This window comes from Procambarus clarkii, chromosome 11, assembly GCF_040958095.1.
Source record: "Procambarus clarkii isolate CNS0578487 chromosome 11, FALCON_Pclarkii_2.0, whole genome shotgun sequence".
Lineage (NCBI taxonomy): Eukaryota > Metazoa > Arthropoda > Malacostraca > Decapoda > Cambaridae > Procambarus > Procambarus clarkii.
Window position 1 is genome coordinate 4,392,291 of NC_091160.1, and position 14,420 is coordinate 4,406,710.

The following is a 14,420-nucleotide window of genomic DNA, read 5'->3' on the forward strand; positions in this document are numbered from 1 at the left end:
ATGGCTTTAGCTTAATGTTAAGCTCAGTGAAATAGTCTGGCTTTGCTAAAACAGCTTTTATTGTTATGTTGTGGGTTCGATATCTGCCCTACAAGGGGTAAAGTGCCTGGTGATGTTCAGTCTGCACACAATTGGGAATAAGTTGTATAACCAATTTTATACAGTTTAAACAATTTAAAAATAATTTAAGATTGTACTTGTGATAAGTGTTGTCATTACCACACGAGAAGTGGGCAGCTGTGTTGTGTTGGACGTGGCTGTGAGGAACCAGGTGGTGGTGCTGCAGACGAACGCAAGTCGCAGCCTACACAACACGGTTCACTCACGGATTTTAAAACACGAGAACTTACCAAACCTAACTCAACCTAACTCAACTCAACTTAGCCTAACCCAGTCTAACCTAGCCTAACACAACCTAAACTAATCCAACCTAACCTACCTTAACCCATCCTAATATAGCCAAGCCTAAACAAGTCAAACCTAACCTAGCCTAACCTAACGTAAAATTTACGCAAGTTAACGAAACCTAACCGTCCCTACGATAGCCTAAGCTAATGTATCCAAACCGAACGGTTTTGACCATCAGAAAACGGATGTTGTCGAAACGTCTTGTGGATAGACCTTGATCATATTCCTAGACCTGTCTTAGGGAGGAGAGATATAACTCAGTACCTCCAGTGCCGAGAGGCAGGATAACGAGAGGCTTTCACTACCAAACCAGTCACAGACCAGTCACAGGTTATAAGCATCACCAGAGGGGTAACGCGCATATCGTAAGATAATATTTCCAAGTGCTTCACACTGAAAACAAACGGGAAAATGCAGGCGATGAGTCACAATAACGTGGCTAAAGTAGATCATATCACTTTTTCACTTTCAAACGTGAAAAATTTAATTAACAAAAACTTGCCTTCTTCTCTTGCGCATCCGGCGGCGGGACCGTCTAGGCGGTCTACGTACTCTACTTCGGTTTCTTCCGCTTTCACGGTGGTTCCTATATAGAAGGGGTGACGCCGAGGAAAATAAAGACTCGCGTCCCTACCAAAACAAAAAAAGACCACTATCTGGCGGAGGAGGTGGTTTACCTTGCCCCTCTTTGTTATGCGACTTCTGTCGACCACCTCCGGGAGCCGCCGTTTTCGTTTCTGCCGTTTTTGATTTAGTGATTCCAGAGTTTATGCGGCCCCGGAAGCAGGGGAATCGTTCCCCTACTGACATGGAGTATTTGATATGGGAGGCCTATAAGCACAAATATCCTCTGTATAAGTTTCATGAGAAATATTCGCCTCCCGTTGAGGTTTGTTCTCCTGTCCAGTAATTTATTTTGTTTGCTATGCGTTGTGAGGTTGTATCTGGTTGTGTACTTGGATGTGCATGGGGTGCGGTTGTGTGTGTGGGGGGGGGGGGAGCGGGTTTTTGTTCCCGGTTCCTGCATGTTCCGATGCGCGCTTGTTTGTTGAGTGTTTGTGTGGCCCTGCCACACAGCACACAAGGACCACACAACACACAAGGGCCACACAACACACAAGGGCCACACAACCCACAAGGACCACACAACACACAAGGGCCACACAACACACAAGGGCCACACAAAACTCAAGGGTAACACAACACAAGCGTAACACAACACACAAGGGCCACACAACACACAAGGGCCACACAACACACAAGGGCCACACAACACACAAGGGTAACACAACACACAAGGGCCACATAACACACTGGGGCCACACAACACAACAAGGGCCACAAAACACAAGGGCCACACAACACACGAGGGCCACACAACACACGAGGGCCACACAACACAACAAGGGCCACACAACACAACAAGGGCCACACAACACGAGGGCCACACAACACACGAGGGCCACATAACACAAGAGGGCCACACAACACACGAGGGCCACACAACACACGAGGGCCACATAACACACGAGGGCCACATAACACACGAGGGCCACACAACACACGAGGGCCCTGCCTGTTTTTGTTCCTATTATCATGCATTGCAGATGTACAGTTGCAGAGTGCTCCTGGTAGTATGGGTTCGAGTCACTTCTGGGGTGTGAGATATATATATATATATATATATATATATATATATATATATATATATATATATATATATATATATATATATATATATATATATATTGTGATTTTATTGGATGAACCATAGATTGGTGGGGGGGAGGAGGTTGTATTGTGCTTTTGCACAATACAGTTGCTTAATTTAGAAACTGTACTTGTGGTCGATCTCGAACCCATTGTTGATGTGACGACTTATATTGAATTTTGTAACTAGCTCATCAAGATTGTAACTTGCTTAGCTAAATGAATTGTGGGGTTCAGTCCCTGAGCCCATTATGTGCCTCTGTAACCCTTTCCACTACCACCCACAAGATGGGTATGGGGTGCATAATAAATAACCTAAACTAACTATTGTGTGATTATTATTAATTATTTATATTATTATTATAGTATTTATTATAATAATAATTATATATAATAATATTTTTATATTTATTATAATAATAATTGTTGTATTTAATAATTATCACTCTTCCTTCTAATTTTTCTTGAAGGAGGCCGGCCTCCGGTGAAAGAGGGTTGTGACGATCTCTGTCAGGAACCCGTTGGTGCGGGACCGGGACGTCCACCTCCCCGGGGTCGTGCGGCCCAGCTCTGCTTCAGGAGGCTGGGGTCGTTCATACCCTTGCTGGGGGTGGTTCTTCTCCGGCCCCGACCACGGCGGTCTCCGGGTTTGGAGTCTCTGTGCCTTTTTTTCACCAACTTCGAGATCATCCCCGGAACTCACAGTTCCTGCGACGGCGCTGGAACCAATCGCATTGGCGTTTGCCTTTCCATTGGAAACTTTCAGCGCCGTGGAGAGGGGGGACCTGCTGCCTGGGTAACAGCTTCTCCGTATTAACCTACCCTGGCTTTATGCCCTCGTGAGTCCTCTCCAGACCAACAACCAGAGCGCAACACCATAGTCTTCTGAGACTGATGGATGCCTACTACTACTATATATTGTACCGAATAGCCAGAATGCACTACTTAGAATGCACTACTATGCAAACCCTGGTTTGTCTAATAAGCAGAGGTTTTCCTAAAGATCTTATGAAATTATATAGCTTTCCATTATATTTTATATGATTAAACGTATTTTTAATTTGAAACTAACATAGATATACGACCAAAATTACCTAACCTATCATAACCTAAATTAACATAACTAAGAAATATTTCATGTTCTTTATTAATATGATATAGTAATATTATATTAAGAATATAATATATTATATTAAGAACTATATTATCTTAATATAATATAGTAATATTATATTAAGAACATAAGAAATGTTCTTATTAGGTTAACCAAACATAAGTCAGTAATTCGTGTACTAAATATTATATAATATTATTTGGAATAAACCAATTTGGAAAGAAATATTTGAAAATAACGAAAATCATTCTGCATTTTAGGCCAAGTAGTGCGGTGCTACATATATATATATATATATTTTCCAAGGAAGGGTGGAGAGAAGAAGTTCAATAGACTCAGACAGCCACCTTTCCCCGATATATTTGGAAAGGGCCATTGATGTCGACTCCTTTTTAATGGGAGTAGAGGAGATAGACCTCGAAGTTCCCACTCTGGGCACATAGCCAACATTACTCACCCTTCAACGCTGGATGAGACTAGGTCCAAGCGTCTGGCCCCCCCACCCTTGAGCAGAAAAAAACATTCTCTCTTAAATACATATATTTATTTATTTCAACATAATTGATTTGACTCAAAATGTGATATATCTCTTGTGCGACACCACAGGGTTGTTCAACAACGTGGCTACGTATCTTAACAGCAGACGATTTTCAATGGACAAATGGAGGCCATCCAGTACGAGCCCGAGTGTCTGGTGGTGGTGGGCCTCAGGAAGCACACGGTCGCCCCACAGCCCATGGTACAGGTCCCTCAACGTCGCCCTCCTCAATGTTATATGGAAGATTGTCTCTGGTGGATGATGATTCTAGTGGATGATGTGTCTGGCGAGTGATGATTTTGGTGGGTGATGTGTCTGGTGGATGATGTGTCTGGTTGGTGATGTGTCTGGTGGATGATGATTTTTGGTGGGTGATGTGTCTGGTGGATGATGTGTGGTGAGTGATGTGTCTAGTGGGTGATGAGTCTGGTGGATGATGTGTCTGGTGGGTGATGATTCTGGTGGATGATGTGTCTGGTGAGTAATGATTCTGGAGGGTGATGAGTCTGGTGGATGATGTGTCTGGTAGGTGATGATTCTGGTGGATGATGTGTCTGGTGAGTAATGATTCTGGAGGGTGATGATACTGGTGGATCATGTGTCTGGTGGGTGATGATTCTGGTGGATCATGTGTCTGATGGATAATGTGTCTGGTGGGTGATGATTCTGGTGGATCATGTGTCTGGTGGGTGATGATTCTGGTGGATCATGTGTCTGATGGGTGATGATTCTGGTGGATGATGTGTCTGGTGGATCATGTGTCTGGTGGGTGATGATTCTGGTGAATGATGTGTCTGATGGGTGATGATTTTGGTGGATAATGTGTCTGGTGGGTGATGATTCTGGTGGATCATGTGTCTGGTGGGTGATGATTCTGGTGGATCATGTGTCTGGTGGGTGATGTGTCTGATTAGTGATGATTCTGGTGGATGATGTGTCTGGTGGGTGATGTGTCTGGTGGGTGATGATACTGGTGGATCATGTGTCTGGTGGGTGATGATTCTGGTAGATTATGTGTCTGGAGGATGATGTGTCTGATGGGTGATGATTCTGGTGGATGATGTGTCTGGTGGGTGATGTGTCTGGTGGGTGATGATACTGGTGGATCATGTGTGATTCTGGTGGGTGATGATTCTGGTGGATGATGTGTCTGGTGGGTGATGATTCTGGTGGATAATGTGTCTGGTGAATGATGACTCTGGTGGATGATGTGTCTGGTGGGTGATGATTCTGGTGGATGATGTGTCTGATGGGTGATGATTCTGGTGGATGATGTGTCTGGTGGGTGATGTGTCTGGTGAGTGATGATACTGGTGGATCATGTGTCTGGTGGGTGATGATTCTGGTGGGTGATGATTCTGGTGGATGATGTGTCTGATGGGTGATGATTCTGGTGGATGATGTGTCTGGTGGATGATGTCTGGCAGGTGATGTGTCTGGTGGGTGATGTCTCCGTTGGGGAAATGTCTTCACTTCATAATTCCTTTTTGTTTTCCTTACTCCTTTCAAACATGTTAAAATCATTTCTTATGTCATCTTACATCCAGTTAGGTAGTAATCCACCGCAAGTCTATAATCTTATGGGCCATCAAATCATCAAGACCAGACAACAGGAAGTAATTATCCGAGAATAGGAAACTTATTGATAGTTAAACACTTGAATACAACCCATTAAGAACAATGCAAATGTAAAAAAATGCACAATTAAAGTGCATTCGCGATGGCAGTTCTTGGAAGACTGTCGGGCGAAGGAATGTGGCTAGGCACATACTTCAAGTCCCTCCATACTTCATACTTCATTCCAGTCCCTACATTAAGTCGTAAAATAAGCTCGCTATCTTTCTCTGTCAACATCCTTCACCTTAACGTAATTCTTGTTAAACCTTTAGTTTTTCAGGTTTCTTACTAAGTTCACCGAATAAAAAAATATATATACAAAAATATATATAATATATTTCATGTAATTAGTGCAGAAAAATAATATAAATTAATTAAGTCAATTTACCGAATCAATACAAGCAAGCTTTAATGTCGAAGAACCAACAGAGAATCTCAGAGTTTTGAGGTTTCATAAGTAATGACAAACACACATACTCTCATAAGTAATGACAAACATACACCCACTTTCATAAGTAATGACAACATACACATACTTTCATAAGTAATGACAACATACAAATACTTTCATAAGTAATGACAAATAAAAGATAATCTTAAAGCTTTGTGGTTTCGTCAAAAGCCTCATTGGTGTAACAATGAGGGTCTTGACCACGTTGATCTCTGGGTTCAACGAGGACTCGCAGATCATGGTCTCCCAGTCGGACTGTGAAGCCAGCTTCAGAGACACTATTGTTGGAGTTCAAGTGGTTAGCTTCGTGGTTGTTGAGGGACACGACGGGCGAGAGGCGGGATGGGACTGGTCCTGCACGACTCCAGTATACAAGGTGTCCAGGGACTGGGGCTGGGTCCTGGGAATTAGTCAAACCAAATTCTTCTGGGGCAGACATGTTGGGTGGAAGATCTGGAAAATAATGGATTAGATGAATAGTGGAAAATGTTGATAACAAAACTGTATGAATTTCTATGATGCATTTCATTAATATCAAATAAATAAACATCACACACAAAACTTTAAAAGCAACTTAGTTGACAACTTACTTGAATTCCTCTTGTTCTCCTGAGTGTTTACGGATCCATCGTACTGGCTCTCCAGCCAAGCGTCAGCTGGGTAGGCTGGCTCCCCGTGCTTCAAGATATCCATTCCTGGCGTATAGATATTGTTAGAGATATAGAACATATACAATGTATAATGAATGCGTTCATAACACTAAAAATATAACAATTATCAATTATATAATACAAAAGTGAAAACTTTATGTATTATCTTCACTTGCCTGCAATTTCCATTTCTGGAGGCACCCTCAAGAGGCCGAGCAGCCTGAGGGAACCAAACATAACTAAACAGAGACCACCAGACCAGGCCACTATGGCCAGCGCCCCCACTATATTCCAGGCGAGGACCTCCGCGCTGCCCCCGTACACAATGCCACCATCCTGGAAGAGGGCTACAGCAACCAGCCCCCACAACCCACCTCCCATGTGTACAGCCACAGCATCAAGTGGGTCGTCAACTGTGGAAGAAATATTTATTAACTTTACATCCACAACCTCAACAGTCCCAATATGCACGTACGCTTCCCAATAATATAAAATTTTATAAATATTATTATTTAAGTATATGCCATCTACAGAACATAACGTTAAAGTTAAAATATTTCAAACTCAAGTTAGATAAAACTGGCTACTTGTTGCCTTCTTTAGACAAAGTTAAGAAAACTGAGCGGTGAGAGAAGCAGTGACGTACCCTTCAACTTGGGCAGCAGGGTGTGGATGGCGAGGAACACTGATCCACCCACTGTACCAATGACACTGGCACTCCACGGCCGCACAACGTTGCACCCGGCACTGATTGACACCTGTCATGGAAACATGTCCTTAAGCATTGGATAAACAAACTCAGACATATTGCAAGTAACACCATTTTGATAAGAAATTTGTTATATTATCATAATACTAAGTTAAGTTTAAATCAAACGTCTGTCAATTAAAATTTACAGCGAGCAGAGTCCATCATACTAGCACTAATGGACTCCCGGCCACACAGCGCAGAGCGGTACATACCATGCCAGCGAGAGAACCATTAAGAGCCATTAGGAAGGACCAGGTGGACTCCCTCCCACACAGCACAGAACGGTACACCAAGAGCACAGCGATGCCTCCTGAAGACGCCGAGATCACAGTGTTAAAGACAGCCTTGGCAATGGCTACAGCATCACCCTCGTGGCTGATGGACGCTTGGGACCCTCCGTTGAAGGCCAGGAACCCGAAGAGCAGGATGAAGCCTCCCAAAGCTGCCAGCTGGAAGTTCAAACACAACTTTACACCTCCACCTTGACGTGTAATATTTGCATTAAACATGATAATCCACAAATATTTATATCTTGCTTCATGACTTCAGATAATAATATATTGCCACTGTTCTATGAACATACCGGCACAGAGTGTCCACGTATCTCCTTGCCCTTGGGTCCGAAGCGACCAATTCTGGGCCCAAGAATTACAGCCCCAACAAGAGCTGCCACGCCCCCTGTGAGGTGGACGACGCCAGAGCCACCGAAGTCCTGGTAGTGTTGAGTCTTGAGCCAGCCAACGTCTGACCAGGTCCAGTGTGACACCACCGGGTACACCACAGCTGTACAAACACAAATATTATCATAACTGAGCTGTTACAACACACAAACATGATTAAAACACGGCACACTACAGCTGTACCAACACTGCTGTATTTTATAATGTATCTATTAATTCCGTGGGAAATGTATTATTGTTTGCATTGCCTTTTAAATTTATTGAGAAACACATAAAGTTTAATTATAATGATCAGTGTTAGGCTATTATTGTCTAACAAATTGTCTTTCTCTCAAGATTGCCCTGTTAAGGTTCCTCTCAAATATTATCTAAATTATATAAATAAAGCCAGTGAGTAAAGTTATTTATTCATTGACCACAAAATAGTGTAAAGTATCCTGCTAAATTTGAAACATACTTTACAGAGAGAAAGAGGCTTCACACCCACCTGACAGCACGGTCGTGTAGATGAGATAAGCATTGAAGGCACACCGCTCAGCCATCGACCCCGAGATTATGGTGGAGGCTGTGGTGGCGATGACGAACTGGAAGAACCAGAAGGCCAGGTGCTCGTCCGACAGCCCGTACGACGCCCAGTACTCTGTACCAGAGAAGCTGTTCCCGCCTCCAAACGCCAGCGGGAACCCCACCAGCCAGTACGCTATGCCACCAATGACTGGGGAGAGTAACAGGGCAGATGGTTAGTACAGGGTGGGGACGATTGTGGAATTCATATCATTATTACTACGTGAGGCTTGGTGGGAGGAAGTCGGTTAATTAAATACAGAGAACAATTTAGTATATAACACCAGCAGATGGAAAAGCAAAAGCAGGAAATTACAGGAATACAAGAGTCGGCAAAGTTATATACATTGAGAGCTTACTTTAGCTATGAGATAGGAATAAAAAAATCATGTGCTGGTTTACCAGACATAAGCCAGATACGATAACAAATAACGAAGGTGTTTGATAACTTACAGACATCGAGCATGTTCTTGAGAAGGATGTTGGTGGTGTTCTTGGACCTTACGGAGCCTGCCTCAAGGAATGCGAACCCGGTCTGCAAGACTGAAATATAAACAAATGTTAGTCAAAAGTACAAATTGCATTCCAAATACATTATTCTAAGCATAATAAAACAAAATCTAACACACAGATTATTGTACGTCTATATACAACTATATAAAATACAACTATTTTATTAATATACAAAATGTGAAATAGGTGCCATATATATGTTTAAATACTTGAAAAAAGAGAGAAAACACAGATTTTGGTACTTACTGAATATGAGGATGCCGAACACAATGAGGAAGAGGGTGTCCAGGTCCTTCTGCAGAATGTCCAGTTCCCGGGACATTGGCGTCGGGTTCTCGCCAGACATTAGTAAACTTACATTGTGTCCGGCATCCATATTTGTTGCTGCCAGCGAGACTTAAAGATCTCTCAAATTGTAGCTTAAAAATTATTAGCAAAATAAATTTCCAGACAAAATTAACACGTCGTAAATTCCTGTGGATGTAATGTGGAGCAAACCAAGCAGCTCCGAGGGTCTCGCCTTCCTGCTGCCAGGGCCTGCAACCTAATATCTAGTTTCAGCGACCCTCTGGAGTATATATAGGTGAGCAACCAAGTTGCCGATTGGTACTTTTTGCAGATACGTCACTCTTCCGGGTAATTTGGGATATCGATATTTATGGCAGGTGGCTGCAAGTAATGAATCCCCCAATGGTGAACATTCCAGTTGTAATGTATGTGAACAAGAGTTGGGACATACTCTCCAACACTAATTTGTGATTGCCCTGTTATCAGTGATTTCAGACCAAATGGTATGAGGTACTCTGATATTTGTAATTATTTCATATACTAAGAAGTGTATGAAGTTGAAGATATTCTTGTGCTGTACCCAGATTTTGCTAGTGGAGGCTAATAGATACCTTACTTTTCATGCTCTCTCCTGATTCCATGTATGACTAGCTGTCCTGTGAGGTGGGGATGTTGGATGAGGGTGTAGCTGGTTTTTTATCTACACTGTGTGGTAGATGAAAAGGGGCTTCTACAGAATAGGGTAGAAACACATTGTTGTGTATACCTAAGCTTGTTAAAAAGACATTATTTGAGAGGAATTTGATAGAAACTGGTAAAAATAAATATAATATAATATTTCCATGATCAGTGCTTAGCTCTTATAAAAATCATAACGTTAATATTTAGTCAAAGTTAATTTATTTTTGTACTGAGGTAGGTATTTTCTCCCCTGATTCCGTGTATGATTAACCATCCTGTGAGATGGGAATATTAGATGAACTTATAGCTAGTTTTTAATCTACAATGTATAATCTTTCATATATAATAGGGTAACAGCACATTGCTGTGTATACCTAAGCTTGTTAATAAAAAAAGGGTAATTTGGCAAGATGTTTAACAAAAAAGTTTGTTTCCCGACCCGCCGAGGAATAGTTCGACGCTTGATCCATGTTCCATATTTTAATATCCTAAATATTTAGATACTTTGCATATTTTCTATAATTTTCTCGTTCATATCTAAACAATTAAACTTCCGACATCTATCTTCCTACTTATGACCTTTATTAAGGAATTAGTCACAAGGAGATGGTTTATTGACAATTATTTTAAATCCTACTGAAGTCATAGCTATGATACAAGAGTCGCGCTCAGTGATAGTCAACCTCGTAAATCTGTTGATGTGAAATACTGAGGGTGTGCAAAATACACCTTCATAGTATAATAAGTATATATTAGGTATTTTTCGAATTATCTTCTTATCATGCTAGTTTTGTGTTGCATATGTTCTGTCAATACGCATCTCTTCACCCTAATTCGAAGCTAGAAGATATTTCTGTGGTTGTACACCTGCTCACTGCAGCCGCAACTGTAATAAATGTTATAGGAAAGTGAAGGAAAGACCTAATACATATGTAAGCGTTATAATACTAAATTCTCGGATGAAAGAATTCATCATAGAATTCATCCGAATGTACCTTCCTTCATGAAGGTGGTAAACTGTGGACCACTGTGTCGCACAGTCCACCAGACTGTGCGACACAGTGGTTGCCAGGATCAGGTTGAGTTACCATTACCTGTGGCAGGTGGCTGCAGGTGACAGATCTCCCAATCCTGAGCACTCCAGGTGCAAACTCAGTGAGCAGGAACTGCGGCATGATCTCCCACATTACATCACCGAATGCCCAGTTATTAGACCTTTCAGACCAGTTGGCATGAAGTACCTGGAGCTTTGCAATTACTATATTCACTCTCGTGTTCTTGAAGATATCCTCACAGTGTACCCAAAATTTGCCAGTTCAGGCTACTAAACATATGGCCCTGTATGACTAACCATCCTGCGAGATGGGGACCTTTAGTATCACTGCTGCCTTATTCACTCTTGTGTTGATGATGATATCCTCATAACGAACCCAGAGTCCGCCAGTGCAGACTATTTATCACATGCTTCTGTACGACTATCCATCCTGTGTGATGGGGATGTAACGGTTCTATTGTTACGTAAAGTATGGTGACAAATAAACACAGACACTAAGATACTATATATATATTTGGTCGAATATACAGAAGTACACAGGTGATACTTTGGTGTGAGTTGAGCGCACTGAGCGTCGGTACAGTATCTCGCAAGTGTCTGCTCTAGACCACACTTGAAAGTAGACTAGTTAATGTTCGCTACACCGCTGCTTATATTGCTCGGGCATCTCACCGTGTTGCCCGGGCAACGCCTCACCTCATTCATCTCCAAAGGTTGACAGGAACATTAACACTATATTTGGAGCGAGTATATTATTGGGATAATCTACTCGCTACAGAACTCCCCCTCCCAGGGGATGAAAGGAAAAATACTTGATCAAGGAACTTAGCTGGTCGGCGAATTGTACGCCCTGCTCGCGTTACATAACCATCAAAGTTAACTTCCTCCTCTTCGCTGATGTCATCTAACTGGGGTCGTAGGGTGGGAGGTCGCACAGGATCGTCCGTCGTCGCAGGATCAGGTTGTGGTGCGGCTGGTAACTGGGGTTGTAGGGTGGGAGGTCGTACAGGATCGTCCGTTGTCGTAGGTGGCGATGCTGCTGGTAACTGTGGTCGAAAAAGTGAACTGCGTAGTCGGCGGATGTGTCTCTGGATTTAGCAGTGTCGCAGACGTTGAGACGAAGCCTGGAGCAGAGCAGAGAGCTGAGTGAGGCCGGAGTCGTGGAGCTCTATGTGGGAGAGCGTGGCGGCTCGATTGAGAATTGTGAGTGTCTGAACTCGGGGAGCGAGAGCGTGGCGGCTCGATGCGGTCGTAGTCTGCTGTCTGCTCTGTGTTGAAGCTGTAGCGTCTTGGGTTGATTAGGACTGTACACGCCGAGTACTACATTGTTGACTGTGGAAATTGTAGTCTGGTACCAATAAAAGATGTAGGCAGCGTGTGGACAAGCTCGGTGTAGCAGGAGAGAAGAATGTGCATAATTGTTGCGTCCTTGGGTCGCTGGTGGAGCATTTAGATTCGGGGCGGATGGGCTCGGGCACCAGGACATTTAGGAGGTAATGTAGGTACGTAGTTAGGACAACGAGGTAATCACTGCTAGAGGTGAATTGTCCTGGAGGCGACGAAGAGTCGGAAACGCAAGCTGTAAGTCCTGTACTGCGCAAAGTGCTTGAGTCAGCAGAGTATCAGAATGCAGTGAACGTGTAGATGAATCTGACGAAAGAGCAGCTTTCGTGGGCGCCCCTGTAGAGCAAGCAGTGCCCTGGCAGCGACGGAGAGTCGGCAGGACAGGCTGTAGATCACACATCATGTAGTTACTGATGAGGCTGCCAGATGAGTGAGTAGTGATCGTGGAGCAGCAAGCCGTAGTAGATGAAAATGCAGAGACGATCGCGATGAAAATCATAGCTGTGGCAAGGGTGTTGGCAACGTTCCATGACAGGTGGCTGCAGTCCACAGCAAGCAGCAGCAGTGGAGGTCCAGTGAGAGTCCATGTTGTATGCTGGAAACCTGGTAGATAAATCCATGACGAAGATCTAGTTTGTGACTAGGTGTTCTTTTTCACTCACTGGGTCACCAATGTAACGGTTCTATTGTTACGTAAAGTATGGTGACAAATAAACACAGACACTAAGATACTATATATATATTTGGTCGAATATACAGAAGTACACAGGTGATACTTTGGTGTGAGTTGAGCGCACTGAGCGTCGGTACAGTATCTCGCAAGTGTCTGCTCTAGACCACACTTGAAAGTAGACTAGTTAATGTTCGCTACACCGCTGCTTATATTGCTCGGGCATCTCACCGTGTTGCCCGGGCAACGCCTCACCTCATTCATCTCCAAAGGTTGACAGGAACATTAACACTATATTTGGAGCGAGTATATTATTGGGATAATCTACTCGCTACAGAACTCCCCCTCCCAGGGGATGAAAGGAAAAATACTTGATCAAGGAACTTAGCTGGTCGGCGAATTGTACGCCCTGCTCGCGTTACATAACCATCAAAGTTAACTTCCTCCTCTTCGCTGATGTCATCTAACTGGGGTCGTAGGGTGGGAGGTCGCACAGGATCGTCCGTCGTCGCAGGATCAGGTTGTGGTGCGGCTGGTAACTGGGGTTGTAGGGTGGGAGGTCGTACAGGATCGTCCGTTGTCGTAGGTGGCGATGCTGCTGGTAACTGTGGTCGAAAAAGTGAACTGCGTAGTCGGCGGATGTGTCTCTGGATTTAGCAGTGTCGCAGACGTTGAGACGAAGCCTGGAGCAGAGCAGAGAGCTGAGTGAGGCCGGAGTCGTGGAGCTCTATGTGGGAGAGCGTGGCGGCTCGATTGAGAATTGTGAGTGTCTGAACTCGGGGAGCGAGAGCGTGGCGGCTCGATGCGGTCGTAGTCTGCTGTCTGCTCTGTGTTGAAGCTGTAGCGTCTTGGGTTGATTAGGACTGTACACGCCGAGTACTACATTGTTGACTGTGGAAATTGTAGTCTGGTACCAATAAAAGATGTAGGCAGCGTGTGGACAAGCTCGGTGTAGCAGGAGAGAAGAATGTGCATAATTGTTGCGTCCTTGGGTCGCTGGTGGAGCATTTAGATTCGGGGCGGATGGGCTCGGGCACCAGGACATTTAGGAGGTAATGTAGGTACGTAGTTAGGACAACGAGGTAATCACTGCTAGAGGTGAATTGTCCTGGAGGCGACGAAGAGTCGGAAACGCAAGCTGTAAGTCCTGTACTGCGCAAAGTGCTTGAGTCAGCAGAGTATCAGAATGCAGTGAACGTGTAGATGAATCTGACGAAAGAGCAGCTTTCGTGGGCGCCCCTGTAGAGCAAGCAGTGCCCTGGCAGCGACGGAGAGTCGGCAGGACAGGCTGTAGATCACACATCATGTAGTTACTGATGAGGCTGCCAGATGAGTGAGTAGTGATCGTGGAGCAGCAAGCCGTAGTAGATGAAAATGCAGAGACGAT

The 14,420-nt window shown here is 43.9% G+C and overlaps 1 protein-coding gene across 1 annotated transcript; it reads right to left on the reverse strand.

Annotated features, from left to right (window-relative positions):
- Positions 1–5,983: 5,983 nt before the first annotated feature.
- On the reverse strand, positions 5,984–9,372 carry LOC123761181 (putative ammonium transporter 1). The gene is made up of 9 exons (XM_069322868.1): positions 9,243–9,372; positions 8,937–9,026; positions 8,407–8,634; positions 7,823–8,022; positions 7,452–7,688; positions 7,135–7,246; positions 6,665–6,901; positions 6,429–6,533; positions 5,984–6,291 (listed from the first exon to the last, which is right to left on the reverse strand). The coding sequence occupies exons 1-9, from the start codon at positions 9,370–9,372 to the stop codon at positions 5,984–5,986; spliced, it is 1,647 nt and encodes a 548-aa protein (XP_069178969.1).
- Between the last annotated feature and the right edge of the window lie 5,048 nt (positions 9,373–14,420).

What these genes read in the sequence shown, in the direction of transcription:
- LOC123761181 (XM_069322868.1), bottom strand. Translation starts at nt 9,372, where the DNA reads ATGGATGCCGGACACAATGTAAGTTTACTAATGTCTGGCGAGAACCCG. An exon ending in CTACACGACCGTGCTGTCAG is followed by an intron (nt 8,023 to 8,406) that starts GTGGGTGTGAAG and finishes GTGTTTGTACAG; the next exon opens with CTGTGGTGTACCCGGTGGTG. An exon ending in TCCAGAAATGGAAATTGCAG is followed by an intron (nt 6,534 to 6,664) that starts GCAAGTGAAGAT and finishes TCTATACGCCAG; the next exon opens with GAATGGATATCTTGAAGCAC.